Source organism: Scaptodrosophila lebanonensis, unplaced genomic scaffold, assembly GCF_003285725.1.
Source record: "Scaptodrosophila lebanonensis strain 11010-0011.00,11010-0021.00 unplaced genomic scaffold, SlebRS2 tig00000043-arrow-pilon, whole genome shotgun sequence".
Lineage (NCBI taxonomy): Eukaryota > Metazoa > Arthropoda > Insecta > Diptera > Drosophilidae > Scaptodrosophila > Scaptodrosophila lebanonensis.
The window spans coordinates 14069683-14092603 of record NW_022060545.1 but is presented as its reverse complement, the minus strand read 5'-3'; the positions used below and the strand labels follow the sequence as shown (position 1 = coordinate 14092603).

Sequence of the window (22921 nt, the reverse complement as noted above, 5' to 3'; positions counted from 1 at the left end):
AATGATGTACAAGTAGTTCCCAAAATGCTTTGAGGAAGTTTTTTATTAATCTTGTAAGCTAAAAATAAATAAATAGAAGTTAAATACTAGCACAATTTCTTTGAGTGCACAAGCAAAGCCGTTGCCGCAGGTTTCTGGCTCGACTGATGCAAGAATGTTCTTCGGGGAGAAACTTTCGCATTAGAGGCATTGCAGCCGATGTTGAAATATGCCGCCATGATGCAAGAAAGTTTTTTCCAGCCTCGCTCATGGCGGTCATTAGGTGGACGTTAATTTTTCTTGGCCAATGTGAGTGCACTCTGACCGTTTATTGCCCTGCCTCTGTGTCTGGCGCAGTTCCGCTTACCTAATGATCCGAGTTACAGAACCGACCAAGTGCTCGACAGCTACCTTCTACCTAGTTGAGCTCATAAACACGTAATAGGCTAGCAACTACTAGAAGACACGTGCGTAATGAATGCATGGACCAGATCGACTCACAAATTATGATTACCTGGCCCCTTATATTCCTCTATCTACCTGCCACCCACACCTACATCATGCGCTTAAAAAGCGTGAGCACTGCCATCGGTTGCATCATTTGACGTTGGACCAGTCGTGTGGAGTTATCGTAAGAGTTTTGCATAGCAAGTGGCAACCATGTCGTACGAAAGCAGCAGCAACAACGCAGCAGAAGCAAGTGGCACCGTTAGCTACGCACTCTATTTGCATCGCCTAGAGCTGCAACGCCCAAATCGGCGCCTCATGTGTGTGGCCAACACCAAACTGCAGTTGACAAATGAGCTCATCTCGCAAACGCACAGGCAATGGATGGCTGGAAGGATGCTCTGCAGCTATCAGGAACGCAGCGCACTAAATCGCGAGCTTCAATACAGAGACATATTGAGGCGCAACATGGTGTCGCATCTGGAAAGGCAGCAACAAAGCAGACGCGAACGTTTTCAAATGAAGGCCCATCAGGAAGACGAGTGGCATTGGCCTGACCCGTCCTCGCACATCTAATTTTTATCTTCTAAGACAGACGAATCATTTTTATTTCATAAATAATTTTGATTGGGCTTCTCTTTTCAAATCAATAACTATATGCAATATTAAGAAGTTTAAAAACACTAAGGAGCTTATTTAGCAATTTTCTAAATAAAATTTGTTTTTCAAATTGATTTGTTATGTTTGAAAATTATTTATGTTTATACTCTACTCTTAACTACTCTACTCATAACTTTTTGTGAAATCACAACGAATGGAGATTAATCTACTTATCGAATTTGAAACTTTAAAAAATATATATTTGTTAAATGACCATAAATATTTTGGTACGCTCGATTTTTTCGTTTTGTTGTTCTTTAAAATCATGCAAGCATTTTAATTTTTCCTAAAACTCGACTGACTTTTTTAATCTGGTTAATTATTGAGGAACTTTTGTGTTATACAAGTTAGAGTTACAAGCAGCATCAAAATAATTTAAAATTCATCAAATGTTACTAAGATTGATGATAAGCCAAATAGTTATATAAAAAATTAATTTAGTCTTACTAAAAACAATTGTTAAAAATCATGTTATTCACAAATGATTCGTCACTTAATATGGCTTTGTGTTGTTACAAAAATTCATAATCATATCATAAATATACACAATGGACGAGCTAAGGTTTAAAGGTCTCGACTTTTCAGCGATTTTTTCAAAGCTCACATAACATTTTTGAGAGGAAGTCGCATATTTAGATATGAGAACTATTTCAGTTCTAAGAGCGGGTAGAAAAATCTTCAATACTTCTTGCTACCCTTGACGCTTTGCGGAAATGTGTGTATAGAGAAGCCAACAAAGTGCATGGACCGTTGACATAAAACACACACTCTGCAACTGGCGTGCTGGAAGGCATCTGGACAGAAAATACACCAAGAACATGCCACAAAAAGCTAAGGCAGAAACAAAAAATCAAAATGAAACTAACTCACGAAGCTTTTTTCAATTTCCTGCCGCCATTACGCGTTGCTTCTGCCACTGCAGGTTGCGAACGCGTTGGCCATTGACGTTTTGGCGCAGTCTCAGCCGGCGTCGCTGCTTGCGTTTCGTTCTCGGGCACGAGTTTTTTCTCGCTTGATTTGTCACAGTCAGAGTCAGAGTTGGAGTCCCAACGGAAAAATAAACCCGCCGCCGTGTCCGTATGGCCCAAAAACCGGTATCAGCTTGCCAGCACATCCCATTCTGAGGCGCTTTCTTTTCTTGCCGAGACGCTGTAGTGATGGCTGGGCCGGGAAAGGGGATTGAGAGATGAATCTCTCATCTTGGCTGAAGCGCACTTGTGTTTAGTTGCAATTCTTTTTAGTCTTGTGCTCGTGCCTTGCCCCAAAACGACAGTGGCGCGTGCCCCTTACCCTACCCCCTGCCGCAATCACCACTCCATTTCAACACAGGCTTGTCTGTTGCTTGTTTGCTATTCTAAGTGCTGTATTGCAGTGTTGTTGCAGTTGCAGTTGCGTTTCGTTTAGTTTTTTTTTTTTTGTGTTAATTTTTCTTGCCTGCTTCGTGCTGGTTGTTGCAAGTCGGTTATTTATGCGTCTTGTTGTCCCAATTCTTGAAAAATGCTACAACCGACCGAGCAAGACAACTCTTGTGGTTTCCATTTTAAAGTGCTGTGGCGGTTTGTTTTCGTATTACGTTTTTATTTTCATGTTTTTTGCTTTTTTCTTTCTGTAATAAGCAAACCAGTAAAAAAGTGGCAACTTTGCTTTTGCTTTTGCTTTTTCTTTCACTTTGCCACCACACTGCGGGGCACTTCTATCGATCGTCCATTAAACGGCCTGTATTGTGTGTCTATAAAAACAAATATTTATTGTTTTTATTTAACAACAAAATCAATATGAAATATTGTAGGGAACAAAAAATCTACAATGCCACTCACATAAAAGTTTGCAACTGCCGGCAAACCGAAAAAATTCCTTTTTACAAAGCCCATTTTCATATAAATGCCGTATTGGTTGCCGCCAGATAAAATATAATAGTACATACAAATATTATTGTTTTTTAATCGTTGCATTCATGGCTGCATGGGCGAAACTGCCAAAGCAAACAGTGGAAGTTACCAGTGCTGCGGTTATGAAAGCCTCTCCCTCAATCCCTCCCTCTCTGCCTGTCTCTCCTTTGAGGCAATTAGCGGAATGAACTCTATTCCTTTCCGCTATAAAGGGAATTTTTGTTTGGCATTTCGATTTTCATCAATTGGATTACTTAGCATGAAAATTAAAGCAAACAAAAAACGCTAAAAGGGCGAATCAGCAACATTTTGGCTTGAGGAAAAAACTATCAAATTTTGTAAAGTAAGTTTTATAGTTTTAAGTTTCTTCTTCTATCTACCTAAACATTGTCTGTCTATTTTATTGAAACAATTAGGTTTCAAATTAAATAAATATATATTCGATGTTATATTTATAAAATTTTCGATGGTATGGGAACTCTTCCCAAATGGTTCCAAGAAAATGCTGAGTTTGTGTTTTTTCCATAATTGGGATAATTACTGTACGTGTATTTTCTTGCTCTTGCTGCAAAATGTTGATTTTATTAAAGCAGACCGCCATTATTGATATCTTTTAATGGAAAAAATATTGCTTATTAATGTATTAGTAATACATAATCGAGAAAATAAAAAGCTGAGTTTGTTTTTTTTTCCATAATTGGGATAATTACTGTACGTGTATTTTCTTGCTCTTGCTGCAAAATGTTGATTTTATTAAAACAGACCGCCATTATTGATATCTTTCAATGGAAAACGATTGACTATTAATGTATTAGTAATACATGATCGACTTCGGTTTTTTATTTAAGATCTGGCCTGGTTTGGGCAATGGTTAAATTTTATAAGAAAACTTCGATCATGCTTCTGCGCTGATGATTGTGCCGTGGTTCGATCCTAGACTGCACATTTTGAGCATTAAAATAGTTCATTCCTTGTTGATAAGACTGTCACAACAGTCATTGGATTTGTGAACACGGGATAATGTATAGCCAGAAAAAGGATGAAAAGAATTAATGTTATGTTATTTGCCATCGTGCAAAAGCTTTATTAATAGTATTTCATCGAAATGAATGAAAATGTGGCAATTTCAAAAACTAGTTGAGGGATCTCTTTGTGGAACTCAGTCCACTTGTTCTTTCAATCTACAAGTATTTCTATATCCCTATCTTGCACTGAATGCATTGCCTGTTTGTGCTCCACATTCCTGACCTCCAATGACTGTTCAAACATGGCGCCTTTCACACCTTGCCACTGTCAACATACATACAGACACACACACCCACACACAGGCATACACAATACCCTTGTAGAACAAACGCCAACTTTGTGTGCTCAGCCCACTTCTTTTTGTTTTCAGTTTTGTTTCTTTATTTTTTTTAAACTTGTTTCATTGCGAGGTTGTGTTTGTTGCATTGAAAATTTTCTGCGTGTCAGCAGCAGCTGTGTGGCCACTAAACAACAACTGTAATAATAACAACAATAACAACCAATAACCAACAACCAGCAAGCAAGCAAGCAAGCAAACAAAAACACAAATACAACATTGTTCAAATAATAACAGCACTTTTTATTGCCAACACACTGGATGGTCCAATGATGACGATGAAGGAGCACGAACGGAGAGAGGGGAGGGGGGCCTCCAACACAAATAAACAATTGCAATTGTACTCTGTGTGTAATTCTGCGAGCGGGTAAATCGTCTGTAAATACTTTTGTACAAGTTAACACTTATAAATGGGCTTTTTATGAGTTGTGTACGACAATATTTTTGTGGGCGAGCACAAAACTCTCAGATTAAATACGAAACAAATGGTATTTGATGGGCTACCAACATCAGTATCGTATCACTATCATCACCAGTGAGACTAGCATTTGCTCCACATTTTCCATGTAACACCAACACACAACTGGCGAACTAGCAGACACAGGTGTGGGGAAAGTCGTCCGCCACAGTGGGGTGGTGTGGGGGCCAGAAGACAAGAAAAATCATAAAAGTAAAGCCAAACACTTTGCTTACGTCTGTCAAGTGAAATCGCATCATATGCCTTGTTGGGCAGCCAGCAACTGCACAGCTGTCGTTTAGTCCACCTGTCCATACGTCCACATGTCCAGTTATGTATCCAGGTCCCTCGAATCGTTTCTCTGTCATTTGTCTAGCTATATGCTTCGACTTCGGCATTGCAATCAATGGTGGCTACCGGCTGGTGATTGGGCGAGGTGGCAACTGTAGTTATTGTTACAGTTTATGGTAGACGCACTGGCACTCTTTCATTACCCTCTCCCCCTCCACACCACCCAATCACCATCCACAAACAGCTCTTTCTCGCTGTCAACTAAAATGCTTTCCAACATTTCATCTGCTTTGTTTGCTGTCTGGGATTTCTATTGATTTTTTCGCCCGTCCTCACTTCTTCTTTCCCACTAGCTGTGAGTTTTCTATTTGTCGCTTCGGCTGCTTGCCTGCTTGTCCATTACAATGCTAAGCAATGGAAATCATAAAAGTCAACAGCGGCTGCAACAGCAACAACAACAACAGCTACATGGCCATGGCCATATTACAGTTAGTTGCATTCGTCGGCTTCATTAAGAAAAGTTTTCTGTTTGCGTTGGTCGCTTGACGCTTTCGTCAAAAGAAATCAACAAGGCGGCGATGATGACGATTATTATCCTCATAATGAAGTTGTCGCAGCTTTTGGCTTTCAGGGTTGTCACGCCAATTGGCAGGTGAAAGATCCAACCTGCTGCTCGTTCATTGCTCTTGCAATTTATGACTGAAGTTGCACAAAATGAGCAAATAGAAAAAAATGCATAATCTGAATAGCAGTGAATAGCTCGATTTTGGACATAACTTGACATTAAGTTGGCCAAATGTTCGACACTATTCACACCAAGTCGCAGCTGCGGCAAAGATTTTGCGTTCACAAACATCAATTGCTTGAATATGCAATAACAAGCCAACAACGCGGGTGGCACGCTTTATAAGTAAATAAACAGATGTATGTACTATACGACCGTATATATGTACATCCGTACATATATGGAATGAACATGTGTACGTACTTATATGTATGTGACCACGCGTCGATTTGTGCGAGACAAAGAAAATAATTATGTGCCCATTAAAACATTTTGTTGCAAATTTTTTCCTTTTTGTTTTGAACGAGCAGTGAAAGTAAAACTACACACTATGCATGAATAAGCAAAGCGAAAAATGCTCGACACATTTAACTGCCGTGCACCACGCCCTTTCTGCAACAACAACGGCACGCCGGCACAAGTTGAAATCAAAACTGCAAAATTCGCAACAACAACAACAACAAAAATGCACGATTAAATGCAAAAACAATCAGCAGCCAAACGCCTGCTTGGCAAGTGCAATAGGCAGGGGTAATGGGTCCAAGGAGGGTGTGGACCACTTCCAAAAAGTGCCGACAGCCACATAATGCAATGAACACAAACAACAACAGCAATAGCAGTAAGAGAGACCGACATTTCTAACTTATCCTGAACTAGTAAAGTCTTCAATAAAGCGCCTACGAGCGCGGATTTTGCATTACGAATCACCAACCGACACCCATAGCTACTCTAAATCGGAAAAGGGCTAAGCTTCATGGCTGGATTCGAAGAAAACGCCAAAAACTTTGTTGGTGCACAAATTTAGAAAGGAGAAGGAGCAGAAAGAGTTTCCAAAAGCACAAGTCAAAAGTTAGATAAGAGAGACACGAATAAGGTAGACACATGTAGATATAAAAGAGATGTGGCATTGCATGGAAAAGATAAACCTAGGACAGAGACAGTAGAGAAACAGATGAACAAAAAGTTATTATAGATGTGAGAAAGATCAATATTACGTAGATATTACTTTAAGACTAAAAGCCAGACAGACAGAGTAAATGAGTAAATAATTATTTGTATTATATTCTAAAAGACGAGAGCATCACCTATTCTTGTATGATAAGAACTTGATAGATATAAATGCACGTTCTGTTGTACTTTAAACGTGTTAATAAAACAATAATAATTATTTTCAAAAACACGTTAATCAAAAATAAAGTTAGTTCTTAAAAATTATACTTTATGTGCCAAATATAAGTCCGGATATATTGAGTTTTTTGCAAAGTCAACAAATTAGACGCTCAGAACTGTACGTTAACATCAAACGAAGAAACATTAGAATATTCAAATAAGTGAGCGATTCCCAAGTAGTGCCACATTTTTGGCCTTCTCTTATATAGTTATGTTAATGGAAAGGTGTATCCAAGCACGAGTTGCTGCTATATATCGATCAAATGTGGTCTCCATTGAAAAATTTGAACAAGAAATGTGTGACAAACAGTGTTCACTTTAATTCAACATATGGATCAATATAAATCGATAATATTATTACAGCACAATTTTGTAAAAGTATTAAAACAAGCCAATTCGTAAGAGAGGACGAACATCAAATGACTACACAAGCCAACACATATTTCCTTTTACATGCGATTCACAACTTCACAACAAATTGTATGTCCATGTCCGTGTCCGTGTCCATGTGCTTTGTGCATGTGTTGAGCTTCAATTTGTTTTTAAATGCAATAAAAGTGCATTTTGCATTTTGTTGCATTGATTGAATGCTGGGTGGGCGGGACAGGAGACAGACAGGAGGCGAGGCGAGGCGTCGGGGGACTCTGACACATTTTGCCACACGGATTGTTTTAAGCTGTGTTTTTTTTGTTTGCCCACTTTTGTGTATTGACATGAACAATTTTAATTATATTTTACGTCAATATAAAATTGTAAATTGCATGAAACGCACAACAATGCAGCAACAACAACAACAAAAACAACAACTTCGTTTAATTAATTGAAAATGTGTGGAAATGCCAATGACCAAATGGCATTTTTACTGCAAAACCAATGGCCAGACAAAGCTAAAGACAAAAGTAACTTTTTTATATGTACGAGTATATTATACATATTTACATGGGTACGGCCCTTTCAAAAATATGCCCAAGTAATTTTCCTTCATCCGAGCTGCTTGCAACAGCAACAACAACAATCAAAACCCATACAGTGATTTTTTTTTGCAAAAGTTCATTACGCTCGTCGTTGTTGCCACAAAGACAATTGTATTGCTTTTAACATTTCTTCCATAATTATTTTTTGTTTTTCTGTCTACTGAGAGATTTATGCAAAGTCAACGCCCATTTTCATGCTTTTACCAACTTGCCTACCTACACCAGCATACGTGTACATGTGTGCTGTAATTTTTGCCAAAGTCATTTAGTGACGCCTCGACTGATATTTCGCAAAGCGATTCGAGACACTTGCCATGCAAATGAGTTGCTGCAACGACCGAGGGCATATTATAATTATGTACAAAGCCGCTGGCTTTTCCGAGGCCTGCCCTCTCGCTCCGTCTGTTTCTTCTATCTCTCCTAAGTCTCCCTGCAATGTCAACAGACACTGCGGCAGACAATGCGAGTAGTTGACTGCCAGAGCTTATCGAACTTGCATCATGGCAGCGCCACAGATAGATAGCGCCCTATCTGATATTGATACATACATTGAACTGCACCAAACACTGACACTTTGCGCACTCGTCCGAGACATTCTTGAGTGCAACAGCGGCAACATCTCGACTAACAACAAGTAGCACATGCACACACACACACACACACACACAACTTTTATCACAACTTATGGCGGTGAATGGCTGTGCAGCACAGTGGAGTTGCATGAACGACAAACTGTAGTAATTGGCAGCAGATTTGCGATTTTAGTTTTTAAAGCATATGGCAAGCGGATCAAGCTAAATATGATTTGGAATAATAATGGAATGAAAATCATTCAATCATTTTCATCACTTAAATAATAATGTTAAATCCATTTAACACATTTAACTTAGGTGAGATCTTTTTTATATATAAACTGTGACATCATGTGGACTGTATCATAAACATCCTCGCCGCATTATACAATTAATGATCAGTTCCTCAACTCCTGTCCTCAATACAATTTGAAATTCAGCTTGGTTTCTTGACTAACTTTTTTCTTATTCTTAATGAAATTTAAATAAAGATAATACACTCAAAATACTTTTAAGCCCTCATTAATTCACTGTAATTTAATAACATGTGATAAGACTATTATTTAGTGACCTACTTACTTAACTCTATTATATACTTGTACTTGTATATGAAAAATAATGCCATTCCATTGAAAAAGTATATATTTAATTAATTAGTTTTCTAAGATTTTATTTCATCATTTCATACACTACTTCATATCACTTATTATTATTTGAATCATTACTCTTCTAAATTATTCATTTTAAGAAATTTCATATACACAACAGTTATGCACATAGTTTCAAAAAGTGCTGTTGTGAACACAAATTTGAGTGCTTAGCATTCTTTCAACCCGATAATTGCATCTCTGACCAAAAATAATTGATTATTCACCACGGTGCACCGTTTGAGAAGCAAATCGAAAGGCACTAGACATCAAGCTTTACAAGTTAATAAAAGTTAGTGCAGCCCTGCAAGAGTTCTGGACACTTGGCTGGCGCGGGTCCGTCTTCGGTAGTTGCTTGACGGCTGGACTATCGAGTCAGCTATAGCTAAGTATGTATCTTGGTAGTTAGCCATGCCGGCGCAGTCATTGCTCCAATGCTCCATTGCTGGGGCTTCGGCTTCATAAATTCGTACTTGAGCGGCCAAGTGTGACGAACGAGATTACTGAAATCTTCTGGAGCAGATCCATTTTTCATAGCAGGCTACTTTGCTTGCCGCTTGGGTTGAGGGACGTACAAGATGTTGCATAGAGCTGAAGGTATAACAAGTACTCGTATGTGTGTCTGCGCAACAAATTGCTCTTGTCTTAGTTATTTGCTGTCATAAAGTTGTTGCCTTTGTACCTTTGCATTGTTGGTTGTGGTTGTTGTTGTTGTTGCTGCTGTTGGTATTGTTATTGCAATTGCCATGCTTTGCTGCTCTAGTTATGACTGAATGTGTTGCTGCTATTATTCTCGCTGCTGCTGATATATAGCTTGCAATCAGACATCAAAACATGAAAATGATATTCTCGCTTGCCCTGTCATTGTTGACCAATAGTGAGTAGAGGCAAAGCATTTGAATTCAGTTATAGTTCTAGTTAAAAATATAAACCACCTATACTATATAAATAAATGTATAAATGCACTTCACAAACACAATAGTATGTATGTATATATAAATACAAATACACATCGCAACAGGGTGATTCAGTTTTCTGGCTTTAACTGAGAGACTTCCACTTCCATCTCCACAACTTGGCCAAACAAAATTTATGGCCACAGCTTTACGAATGTGTTAATAAATGTTTGCGAATTTCTTGCACAATTTAAGTGCATAAATTACAAATGCAATAGCAAACAATTCAAATAATAACAAAACATGCAAAAACGGGCAGCAACAAAAGCAATTGTCACATAAACAAAGTCTCACGTAACTGCAATAAATACGACGATGGGGACGGCAGCGCCAAAGGCGGCTGAACAATAAGAAAGCGCGAGGTTAACATTGCGTATGGGTTATATTTTGTAGCAATGTTTTGTTTTTCGCATTTAGTGGTTTTTTTGTTGTAACTGTAGCACACAAAAGCGAAATACAAAAAGCCGCAACAACAATAAATAAAGTGTAACATATGCAAATGAAGACGATGAAAATGATGAGGATGATCATGATGAAGATGATGATGACGAGAGCATGAAGCGGTTGTTTTGGCTGATGGTGAGAAGCGGTGCTTCTTGATATGGTTGATGATGTCCTTGGCAAGAACAGAGATATGTGTATGAATATGCAGCAACCAAACAGAAAAGAATTATAAAAAACTGAAATAAAACGGAAACAATAAGAAAAAAGACTCGTGATAATGAGCATAAATATGCAGGGAAGCGTGTTAAAAATCAACACTAGACGGCATTCATACTTTGATAAAATTAAGTGACTTTTTAATATCAAATGGTGGTGAGCTTTAAGTTCGAGATGGTACAGATAACTTGGAAATTCTTATTAAAATATTTAAACTGTATTACAAACTGAATTCCTTCCACATATAAATCTATAAATCAACAATTATATACAATTATTTAAACTCGAAATTTCATTTTCTTAATATTTTGTACTTATTAGAGAAAAGAGCTACAGTATTTGCTTTCCAAATTTATTAGGCTTGCAAACTAGCTGATAATAATATGAACAATATATGCATACTTGTATATGTATTTTGTTAGCTGTAAACAATATTAATTTTAAATAAGGAAACTTTTGTGTTTTTTTTTGAATAATTCGAGACTTTATTTACAAATCATTTTTGAGAATACTCCCTCTCTTCTCTACGTTTTTCATCTCCAGTATTTGTAATACGATTAATGCAGATATTTTGTGGCTCAATTCAACAGTTCATTCCAATTCAAAATGCATTCGTATTATCGCTATTTCAGCAGATAATTTGAATCGTGTTTCATAACTCATTTTCTACGTACTTCAACATTAAATTTGTCATAATAATAATGAGGCCCAGTGTATGGGAAAATGGCGCTGACAGGCGATAAGACGTGCAACCGCCAATGGTGTTGTCAATGGCAACAGTTACAACAAATGCAATGTGAAAAGTGCAAGGAGCAGCAGCCGCAACATCCAACTCCAAAGTATCACGTAGCAGCATTAACTGTGCTAGCAACAGAAATTGGCAAAAGTAGAAGTAATTGTAACAATTTCAATCTCGTTGCTGTTGCCAGTCGCTGAGCGAAACTGAAAACTTCATCGAGCGTCGCCAAAGCAGAAACCAACGACGGCGGCGATCAACAACAATAGCAACAACAAAGAAACACCCGCACATGCCGCAATAAAACAAAGACCAAGCAGCAACAGCAACAGCATCAGCATCAGCAGCAACATGAGGCATGAAGCAGCAACTGTCGCTGTGGAGCACATGCACGTCAACAGCATGCGGCGCCAACAGCAGCAGCAGCAGCAGCAGCAACAACAGCGACAGCAGCAGCAACAGTGGGAGCAGAAGCACAAGCATCGGCAATTCGCGTATGTTGTCGATTGTACAATTCCCAGACAACATATTCCTACAGCAGCAGCCGCAGCAGCAGAAAAACTTTTTTAATAAAATTAAATTTAATGCTCGGTCTCACTCTTCTATATATTCGGTTTCATTCTGCAGCAAATTGCATTGCAGCCGCAGCAGTAACAACAACAAGCAACAACCACAAATGCAAATGAGCTACAAATGCAATGCACATGCATAAAAAATGGAAACGGTTAAATTGCTGCACACACACACACAAACGCAGACACAGACACACACACACACACAGAGATACACAGCTACACAGATACAGTAACACATAGCCTCGCATTGCCGACCGAGTCAAACAACCCACGAGCATCATTGGCATAAAGTATGTATAGTATCTGCAAGCAGCACGGTTTGTATCTCTGGCAGCGTCAGCGAACGACATTTCTGCCTCACAATAGCCCGTAGTTGTTGAACCCTCGCGAAATATGATTAAATATTGTAAATGCCAAAGTTATGGCCTGGTCGCCTCCAGAAGTAAGCCAACCAGTCATGCCGCCAGCCAGCCAGGCAGCCAGCCAGGCAGCCAGCGATTCAGCCAGAGTCAGAGCCCGAGTCAGAGCAAGAAACGAGGCTAAAAGGCAATCAGAAATTGTGGCCAACAATGCAACGCCCACACCCACGCCCGCTGCATAAAAGAAGAAAAACGGTCGAGCAAATAGGCATTTAACCCATAAATGCCTCATGGGCAGATTATTTGGTAATCCTTAATACTGTTTTAGTAAAACAAAAGCATTTAATTATTCCTCAGGATCAAAATGAGAAAGAAATACATACAAGTAGTAGTATTAAATAAAAGGAAGCTATTTGGAATGAATTTAAAATATTACAAAAATAAATACCATCTTGGATTTCAAGCAAACAACAAAAGAATCTGTTTTTAAATTAAATAGTAATAAAATAAAAGGAACACATTTCGAATTTATTTGGAATAAATTTAAATAAATACTACCTTGATATTAAAATAATATTAAAATTAATTATAATATTAATTAACATACAAGTATTTTCTTTTTTGCAGTACTACAAGAATCGACAAATATGTCCAGCTCAATGGAAGTCCGAATATAAATAAATCAATGTTATTTATTAAATTCCTTTGTGAAATTGTTTTTAAATAAAGAGTGTGCAAAAACGTTTGATATTAAAATTTATTGGAAAAGCGGATAGTTCATTTAAATTGAACCGGCAACATCAATATTCAAATACATATTGAATGAAAAAACGCCCGAAAACGCTGAATATCATGCCTAAGCTCTGTAGGATACAAAGGAAACAAATTTACCAATTCCACCACGTAGCGTTTCGTGGGTTAATAATGCTGCGGCGATGACTGCAGCCTGACCACACCTTGTTCCTTAATGGCAGGCAGGCGCTCGATTGTTCGACAAACTTTTTGGCGCGCTTCAACTCAACAGGTTGGCGCGCTTCGTCGGTCCTTGGTTCAATAAATAGTGCATAGCTCAGTGGCCTGAGCGCTGGCGACTAAGTCTCATTAGCACAGTGTCACAGTGGCATTTGTGTGGATTCATTTCCTAGCCGCAATTTGGACTTTCTAAAAATAACCACACCGGACAAGTAGGTATATGGCGTCAGCGTCAATCAGCTGTTTCAGTGTACAAGTATAGTTAATAATTTTCAATTTAATTGCCAGCAACACCTTGAAAAAGCGCGCATATTTTAATTATATGTATTCGCTGTGAACAACTGAGCAAGTTTCGATGTGGAAAAATGGGCAATTGAAGTGCAAGACAAACACACGCACACACACACACGCACACACACACACACATACACACGCACACTATGTACGAGTACATACTACTCACATAAAGAGCAAGCCAAAAATGTCGCGGCTAACGAAAGACCACTAAAAAGTAATTGTACGAGTAGTTAAATGTCAAAGCAACAATTGTTGCCTTTTTGTTGCTGTTGCTCTTGTTGCTGTTGCTGTTGTTGCTATTTGGCGTTGGCGTCGCCAACTTAAATGTCTATAAAGTGAACGGTACTAGCAGTGCAGCAACAACAATAGCACCAACAACAACAACAACAACAGCAACAGCCAAGACGACTAAACATTGGCTGGAGTAATCGAGTGCTGCACTAAATGAGGCTTAACTTCGAATGACCACGAACCCAACAAGAGCGAGCAGCTCGCCTCGAGCGGGGGTAGCGGGGGAGCGGAAGCAGAAACTGTGTGACAAATCAAAGCGCAAAGCTTCAGCCAACGCGCATGCAGACAAAAGCAAACGAGGCGAGTCGAGACGAGGTGAAGTGCCCGGTCGAGAGCGTTGGGGGGAGAACTTAGAGCAAGACTAAATATGCTAATTATGCGTTAATAAGCAAGTCGTTGCTGCTTTGCGGGGCGTGACGTGCGGCGCTGCGGCCACTCAAAACCATAGTGCGGGCTACCGTCTATGCAAACCCATTGCAACTTCGTGTTGGCGTGTGTGTGTGTGTGTGTGCGAGTGTGTGCGAGTGTGTGTAACTGTTTGCGAACGGTACGGTCTGAGATAATTTACTGGTCGGTTAGTTCTTTGCCTCACCGCAGCTCTGTCACATGGCGTGGCCTGCAGAACTAAATATTGCGAAAATGTTCAGCCTCAAGCCCCTGACTTTAATTACAATAGACTGTGCAACATGGTTCTTGAAGCTAAAGTGTAGGAAGTCACATCCAATTACAAAACTATTCGTTATAAATATAGTTTTATACTATTTGATAAAAATGTCATGAAGTCATGAAGAATGAGTCCCGGATAGATATTGAAAATATGTATTACAATATTTCGAAACAAAGCTCAGCCGAGAACAGAAATATGTGTAAAATATTATTAAATACAATTTTAATTAAATTCTGTTTTCACTGTGTTGTTGTTTCAAATTAAACAAAAAGATATCAACAAAGTAAACTTGGAAATAATATAAATTGAATCTGACATACATAGGTGGACCCGCATACATAGGTGGATCAGCAAAAAGCCTTTTTAATATATTTATCGAATAAAAACTGTGATAAAGTTTATGACACAAGTTTTAAAATAGGATCACATCAAGTTCCTATGAAATATAGGTATGTATACTAGTATATTGAACAAAATGCAATATTTCCAATATTTACAATATCCCAAGACCAATGTTGTGGTTTGAACAACTTTAGTTTTTTTACACACTTTAATGGTTTAAATTTGGACCGTTTCTGCATTCTTAAAAATATTCACATTATTTAAATAAATGGTGCTGCACAGTGTTACAAAGTGGCAGCATTTACTTGTTATTGTTTTTGCTGTTTGGGCTCGAGCTGGAGCTGGAGTTGGAGCTGAATCAGTTGTTTTATTCTTGTCGCCGCCATCATTTTGCATGTCAATCAAAAGCGCACAAGTCGTGATTTGATGATTTTTTAACGTGTTGCTCGCTGGCTTTATGGCCAGCCACTAAAGTCATTTTTCAGCCGTTAACATTTTGAAGTAGAACGAACACAGACTGCCAGACTGTCAGGCTGACACGCTGTCAACGGCACTCCACACTCCATCTCTGCCCGTAACTATTGTTTGTCCTTCGGAGAACAGCAACATTGAATTGTTTGGCATTATGTTTATTATTGAAATGATGTCTGAAATTATTTTGAGTACTGGCGCCAGATCGTCAGATTATTTGCCCGCTGGCGCTCACACATACACGTTTCCAGGGGTTTATTACAACATTTCTGGGACCATAAATTTAACAATGTCACGTTATAAATTTTGCACTGCCAAAACTAAAACAAAAGCAGCAAAAAAAAACAAATTGCTTGGGTATTAAGCTGTCTTGGACACTTTTTATTTCGGGGTTTGAAAAGAGCTTGGTTTGCTCTGAACGTTTAGTTGTTGGAGGTTGGTTATTGGTTTTGTTCGACCCGCATCTTGACGCATTGCTTGTGGTCTTCTATCTTGGCCGGTTCGTTTTTTCGGTTAATTTATGCAACTAACCAGTTTCACGAGGCTCAGAGTCAGTGTCAACCGCCAAATATACAAGTTTGCTTCATTGCTAATATGCAAAGTTTATATGTGTGTATATATTTAATAAATTAATACATTTGTTTCAGTTTTTGCACATGCGGCTTTAATTATTTTTTGCAATTTCTAATTAACTGACGTTCTTTGTTGCCAAAAATGTATTTTCAAAAATTGGAAGCTGCCGACTGGTTGTGCCGGTCCAGTGGCTCGGAGGTCTCCCCTCCAACAAAATTATTAAATTGCATGACTTTGGTTTGCCGTTAGCATCAAATTCGTTTCGCTCAGCTGTTTGCTCAATGCAAACCACTTTTTTGAGTGCCGCTTAGAAAATATTCCCATATTTTATACTGTACTCCTTCTCCTGCTGATTCAGCTACTAGTTTGTTATGCGTTTTTAAACTTCTTTTTGCGCCATAAAATGTACAAGTATTTTTTTTACCTCCATACAAGTTTAATTTGCGTATACAAAAGTGGCAAACGGGTATGCCAGAGGCTTGAACACAATGGAAAGTGCATTTTGTATAAAGAGTACATAAATAGTCAAAAGTCATATAATATACAAATAGTATCTTTTTAGGATTTCGTTGCGAAAAATATGCCCCTATTGTATGTAAAATGCCTTGCGGATGGTCACCTAAAAATCCTTTTAAGTGAATTATTGTAAAATTGATCAATTTATCGAACAATTATTTGAATAATAAATAATATGTTGTTGATTTACCGAAGCTAGTAAACCGAATTCTGTTTTTACACGGTAGATTGGTTCCTTATCTCTAAAGAAATATTTATGCAATTTTTAATTTTCAAATCGTGTAATATCAAAATCGTGTAAAAAATGACCGTGTAAAAAATCGAATTAGGTGTACTTAATATTTCCCGTTCCAAGTTAAATAAAGACCAGTGTATTGTTGATATAAATATACAATATTCATAAAAAATTATTATTCGTTCTTTGATAATTGTATAGGATACTCGTAATATAAAGCACCTCATACTTGTATATTCATGTTATATTATAGGATATCTAAGAGCAGCTGGCTTGGCCGTAAATGAAAATCTTCGCTTTATTTCTCGCATGCGGCCAAAGAACGCGAATCCCTAAATGAGATATTACTTTTCTCGAAGCCAATTAAAAATACAATTTGTACAAAAGCTTATTATTTATTTTGAATATAACATGAAAATGCCTCCATAATATCAGAAGCTAAATATTTATTTGTAAAAGGTTTGACCTTATTTTTGATTGCTTACTTAACTGTAATGGATTAAATCGAATGTTTGTTAAGCTAATTATTCAAGTAAATAAACCAAGCTTTAAAATGCTAAATTCGTGGTTTTTCGGCGACATCATGCCGAAGCTTACGCTTGAAGAGCAGCTCCCGATTCACGGCCTTCAGATCATCCACGGAGCAGGTCTTGATATTGCGCACAGTTCTGGAAATTAACTCCTCGGTGATTTCGATTTTGGTTGCTGAAAGTCGCAGCTGGCGGGCATTGCGTCGCGCCAGCTCGGATCGGTACATGAATAGGTGATATGAGACAGTCGGCTTTGCCAAATGCTCTTCCTCCATTTTTATTTGTGCTTAAAGCCCCAAAAGTATCAGCGCGATTCTCGTCGTGTGCGAAAGAGTCACGCTTCCGTTACGTTTGACTCCAATGTGCTAAATGCCGAGTCTGTGCAATGGACAGTGGTTTTTATGCTGGGTAGGCGCCGTGTCTCAGTCTACCTGAAATCTGTGCACAATGTCTGCACAGGTCACGGGATGGAACATAGCCACCGTTTCTGGCACCGTAAATATTTGTGACAAAATATTTCGTGGCTTAATCCATTCTAATCCGGTTCAGCGCTAACCGTTTGGTTTACCATCAATAATGTGTATAAATATAGTCGACACATTCAGAAAGAGTTTCCGCGGGAATTGTTTTTGAGCGTGTCCGTTCTTGTTGCATTGGCCCAGATTAACATTTGTTCAGAAAGTTGGCCAGAAATATATTCGGCCAAGCTTATAAATGAAAATAGTATCTTCACTCAAAGTTTCCCACTTTTGCAGATGTCGCAGCTCAGGTTAATTTTCTGGGTGCCATTACCATGAATATTTGCATCATTAGCATTTCTGTGCACTCGTATGAATATTTCTACACGATTCCAGAAAACTTAGAAGACACAACAATGCAGGTAATAAATGTAGGGACGGGACAATCAGTTCAGTAAAAATATTGCGAGCAGTTAACTGCGCATTGAGTTACCTTCTCAGAGCGTATTTTAATAGCAATTATTGCCCATGAGTGAACGAATACCAGAACCATGTTTCTGGTAAATTATTGTTTGTAAATTAACAAGTTCTTAGTTAATATGTATGGGTTTTAAGGTCGGCAAAAAGTCATGTTAATCAATGTATTTTCTATACCCCGATTACACGTATTAGTCCTAGGCCATCAAAATTGATCTGAATAGGTAAAGTGACGCATCAAGTGGATGTTTTTGTTTATTGAGGGATATAAAATTATAATGCCTAAGATAAGCCCCTGATATCGTATCAATTTAGTATGATAATTTGTCCATTCTAAACATATGAGTACTTGTTCTAATTTACAAATAGACATTGTTTAATTGTCAGACACATGGGATAAAAAGGCAGAGGAATCTTTTCTTCTAATTTCTTCTGCTTTCCTTGATGCAATGGGTGGGTTCTGAAAGAATATGTTCAATGAACCCATGCAATATATTCTGACGATCGTCAATTTCCCATAAATTTAAGAATTAAATTCACTAAAATTTGACACTAGTTGTCTTAGATTTCTATATATTTATTTGGATCTATTTAGTGAATAAAGGGATTGTGCAATATCAGATATTCAGAGTGAAATTATACAGTGTATTCAAATTAGCAAGCTCTAGGATTATAATTTATTTATTTCTATGCTTCATAATGCATTTCAATTCATTTTCCATTACATTATTCTCTAGAAATATTGCAATTTTTCCAGAAAATTGCATTTCATTTTAGTTTCCACCGAAACAATGCCACTTAACTGCATTGAAATTAGTTTTCCTATACAAACGAGCCACGCTGTCTATTGCAAACATTTTTGGACATATGTGCTTGCACAGACATGTTGTCCATGCTCTGTCCTTAACAACTTCCATGTATTTCATTGAAAACACAAACTGCAACATTCGCAAATGCTTTCCAAAGGCAAGTGTGTGTCCGGCCCTTGGGTTCGGGGTCGAGAGGTTGGGTCACACAACGGTGGCATAATCCTTTTATAATTGCACTTAGTAGCGAAAAATTAGAAAAACAAAAGGATTTCGAAACAGGCTTAGGGCACTGGGAAAGACCACGCGCCGGATTAAGAGCTGTGCCGCATCAGCGTTTTATGACGGACAACGCATTCGTTTAACGGTCGTGGTCAGGCATGCGAGTGATGAGAGGTCAGTCGCAGGTAGCAGAGGTCAGAAATGAGAAAACTTGCCACTGACTAACTGTACAAGGGACTGCTGCTTTGGCTGCATTTGACAGCTTGCCGACAGCAACGAAAAGCATTTTGAGGCATTTCGGTCAGCCGGTCAGTTTTAAAATTTAGACTGCTAGCCACTCTAATCCCAATATAAGAGACGTGCGTGCCGACCCATATACACGACCTATGAATATCGGCCAGCCAGACATCATTATCAACATCTACACGGCTCAGCTAGCTAGCCAGTCAGCCAGCCAGCCACTCAACAGAAGATTGTATCATCGGCTTTACAATGCTTTTCACATTTTTGTTGGCACTGGCTGAGCTTTGTTTGCTTCTGTCTGCCTGTCTGTTTGTCTGTCTGTCCTAGCCTGGCGGCGCTGAAACGTTTAGCCGCCCCATTGCACCCCAACCCATTTCAAAACCATCCCATCCCACATTGAACATTTAACATATGAACAGCTAAAAAGCGGGCTGTGAAAAATAATTTATTGTACTTTGTTGCATTTGACCATTATGAGCGGAGCACTTGAAAAACGCAGTAACGCAGTCGCAGCTCATGAATTAACATAAAAGCGGTTAACTGCGCTTTTAGACATCGACATCTACATCGGAATCGACATCACGGCAACTTTCACTGCTCGAATGCTCACGATATTTCTCTTGTTATTATTATTGCTGGCTTACCTAATGCAGCCCAATATTTCTTCTTTAAAGAATTTTATGTGTGGCCCAAAGGGGCTTATGTAAAGCTTCAAACCAAAAAGTTGCAACAGCGGTCATCACCACATTTCACTTTATACAATATTCATAGAAACACTTCAATTCGAAATGCAAAATCGATTTTTAAAGCAGACATTTTAAAACGGTTTTAATTTATCTCAAGCTGAAAACAGTACGAATTAAATATATGAAGCGTTAATTGGAAGTCCACAACTCAGACTGTTAAAAGTTCAGAACAGCATTGAACTACATTTAGTATTAAAGTTCTAATTTTTATTTGATATAACAATGGAGCGGTTTTCACTGATTTAGTATATTTTCAGATCTTTCATCAAGGCTATTTGACAAATGTCTAAAAGTATTTGCGTTTATGTTATAAGAGTAGCCATTTATAGCCATAAAATGCGAAAATCACATAGGCAGACTAAAACTGTTTCCGAGCAAATTATCCCTCAAGATGCTAGTGGCATCAGTTATATGGCCTTCAAATAGTAAGATTATCACAGGCAAAAAAAAGCCAAACTTCTTTTTACAGCTTACATTTTTATGAAAAAAAATGCCAAATTAAATATTTACAGAGTCGATATTTAATAACAAATTAGAGTGTTCACATATTAGTCTACATTTAAGACTCTAAAATATGTGAACAAAAATATACATTCCTTATTTTGGTACACTACTTGATAATAGTAATGTCATTCCAAATAAAACTCATAAAACCGTTTGCGAAAACAAGGGCTTATAATTTGAAAATCCTTTAGACTCGGAAACATGTATAAATAAGTTAGCTCGGCCGTTTCTTGTATGGAGCTGCACAATGTCATCTACAATTTATTACATAATTTCAAACCAGAATAAATAAATAAAAAAAACAGCAAAGGACCGTTCTTATATGTTTATATTAATGATATACATTTATATACCCCAAAGTAAAGAGAGAAAACTGCAAAATTGAATTGTGCAAAATGTAAATTCTAGTATGCAAACGACTTGACCAAAAGTTAATTGGTTAAAGCATATTTATTTATGTATTTAGTGCCTAACTTCATTTCCAAAATAAACTGTGTATGTATGTTGAAATGAATGCTCTTCAACCAATTGATTATATTTGGATTAAATTCTCATCTCAAACCGCTCGAGGACAGAGTTATTCTAATTGTAGTGGCTTTAGTGAATGGCTTAAATAGCTCGTTTACATTTAATTGTAAATTGAAGAAGATTAACTTAACTTATGCCATCCATTAAAATTGGGAAATGTTTCAATTACTTTAAGTGAAATTACACGGAAAACATATTAAAATTAGAGTCCACGTGGACGCCAACAACGACAACGACAACGGCAACAGCCCAAGCAAACGCGTACCAGCTACTAAATATTTAACACACTTTTTTGCATTACAACGACAGGCACAGCACAGTCGCAGTCAGAGCTCGCTATATTTACGTAAAGGTCAAGCCATAAATTTTTAATGGGTCTCAAAATACTCACAAGCTCAAAATCAAAGACGAAGGGAAAATTTGTGAGCTGCTCGCGCTTTACAACCTCAGCAAGGAGCGATGGGAAGTGCACAGGGCTCAGTATTTACCTATGCCAACGCAAACGCCGCCGCATTTTCGCGACAGGTAATTACGCGCCACAGGTCAAAGAACAGGTAGAAGGCGCCGTTTGAGCCTGCACTCACCTTAAGCGCCCTAGATATAAATAATCCTGGAAAAGTACGACAGGACATCATTCACAGCCCTAACTGCCAAGCAGTCACAGCTCTGAGCGAACACAACTTATCGTTTCAATTCAACACGTTTTTTTCTTTTACAAAAATAAATAAAACGAAAATGGAAGCTCATCGCCATATCAAACGCTCCGATCGTCCTAGTGTGGGCTATTTGCTGTTCCAGTACCAGAGCGAGCTCACCCGCCGCCATGCGGAACCCACACGACTCTCACGAACAAAAATGCACATCATCGACGGACTGGTATCTCGCACCATTCGACACCTGAAGCACTGCAGCGTCGAGGAGCTGCAGGCCTGCAAACGGGAGCTGGTCTATAAGGAGCAACTGCGAAATCAGTTGCACGGCATGAAACGGAAGAGGAGCTCATCGCGCAATAGTAAGACGCCGACCACGCCACCCAAGACCAAGTTGCTGAACGCTTCTAAGCAAAAGTTGTACATTATGGGACCTGAGATATTCGTTTAAAGCTTGGCTTAAGAATTAACGTTTACTTTTAGGTTTTATCTCTTTATTTCGTAGATCTATTTTGACATTAATTGTTGACGATTAAAAATCAAAGAAAAACAGAAACTTAAAGTAATTTCAAAGTTATTTTTGAGCTGGCAATTACGAGTTCAGACAGGTAATTGGCCAAAAATTGTGCAGCAACGACATCGGCGTGCTTTGTTGTAGGAGTGGAAATTCCTGTTCTCTCAAGCCTGTTTTTTGGTCTAGGCTAAAATGTGTGCCGAACAGCATTCAAAAAGCCAGCCAGTTAGTTAGCCATTGAGTTCCCACGAAGAGCTAGTTGAGTTGCTTCGAAAAATTTGCCAGCAGCTTGATAGACGCGGCTAAAATAAAACTTGCCAGCCAGCAAAGAATGTGGCTTAAAGTTCAATCGTGCAGCAA

The 22921-nt window shown here is 38.3% G+C and overlaps 3 protein-coding genes across 3 annotated transcripts; 2 read left to right on the top strand and 1 right to left on the bottom strand.

Moving 5' to 3' along the window:
- The first annotated feature begins 639 nt into the window (after positions 1–639).
- Positions 640–1002, top strand: LOC115622548. Its single transcript, XM_030516515.1, has one exon. It carries the CDS (start codon positions 640–642, stop codon positions 1000–1002), a length of 363 nt encoding a protein of 120 aa, XP_030372375.1.
- A 16437-nt stretch (positions 1003–17439) lies between these two features.
- Positions 17440–17688, bottom strand: LOC115622547. The gene has a single exon (XM_030516513.1). It carries the CDS (start codon positions 17686–17688, stop codon positions 17440–17442), a length of 249 nt encoding a protein of 82 aa, XP_030372373.1.
- A 4444-nt stretch (positions 17689–22132) lies between these two features.
- LOC115622545 lies at positions 22133–22498 on the top strand. Its single transcript, XM_030516511.1, has one exon. The coding sequence runs from the start codon at positions 22133–22135 to the stop codon at positions 22496–22498; it is 366 nt and encodes a 121-aa protein (XP_030372371.1).
- The last annotated feature ends 423 nt before the right edge of the window (positions 22499–22921 follow it).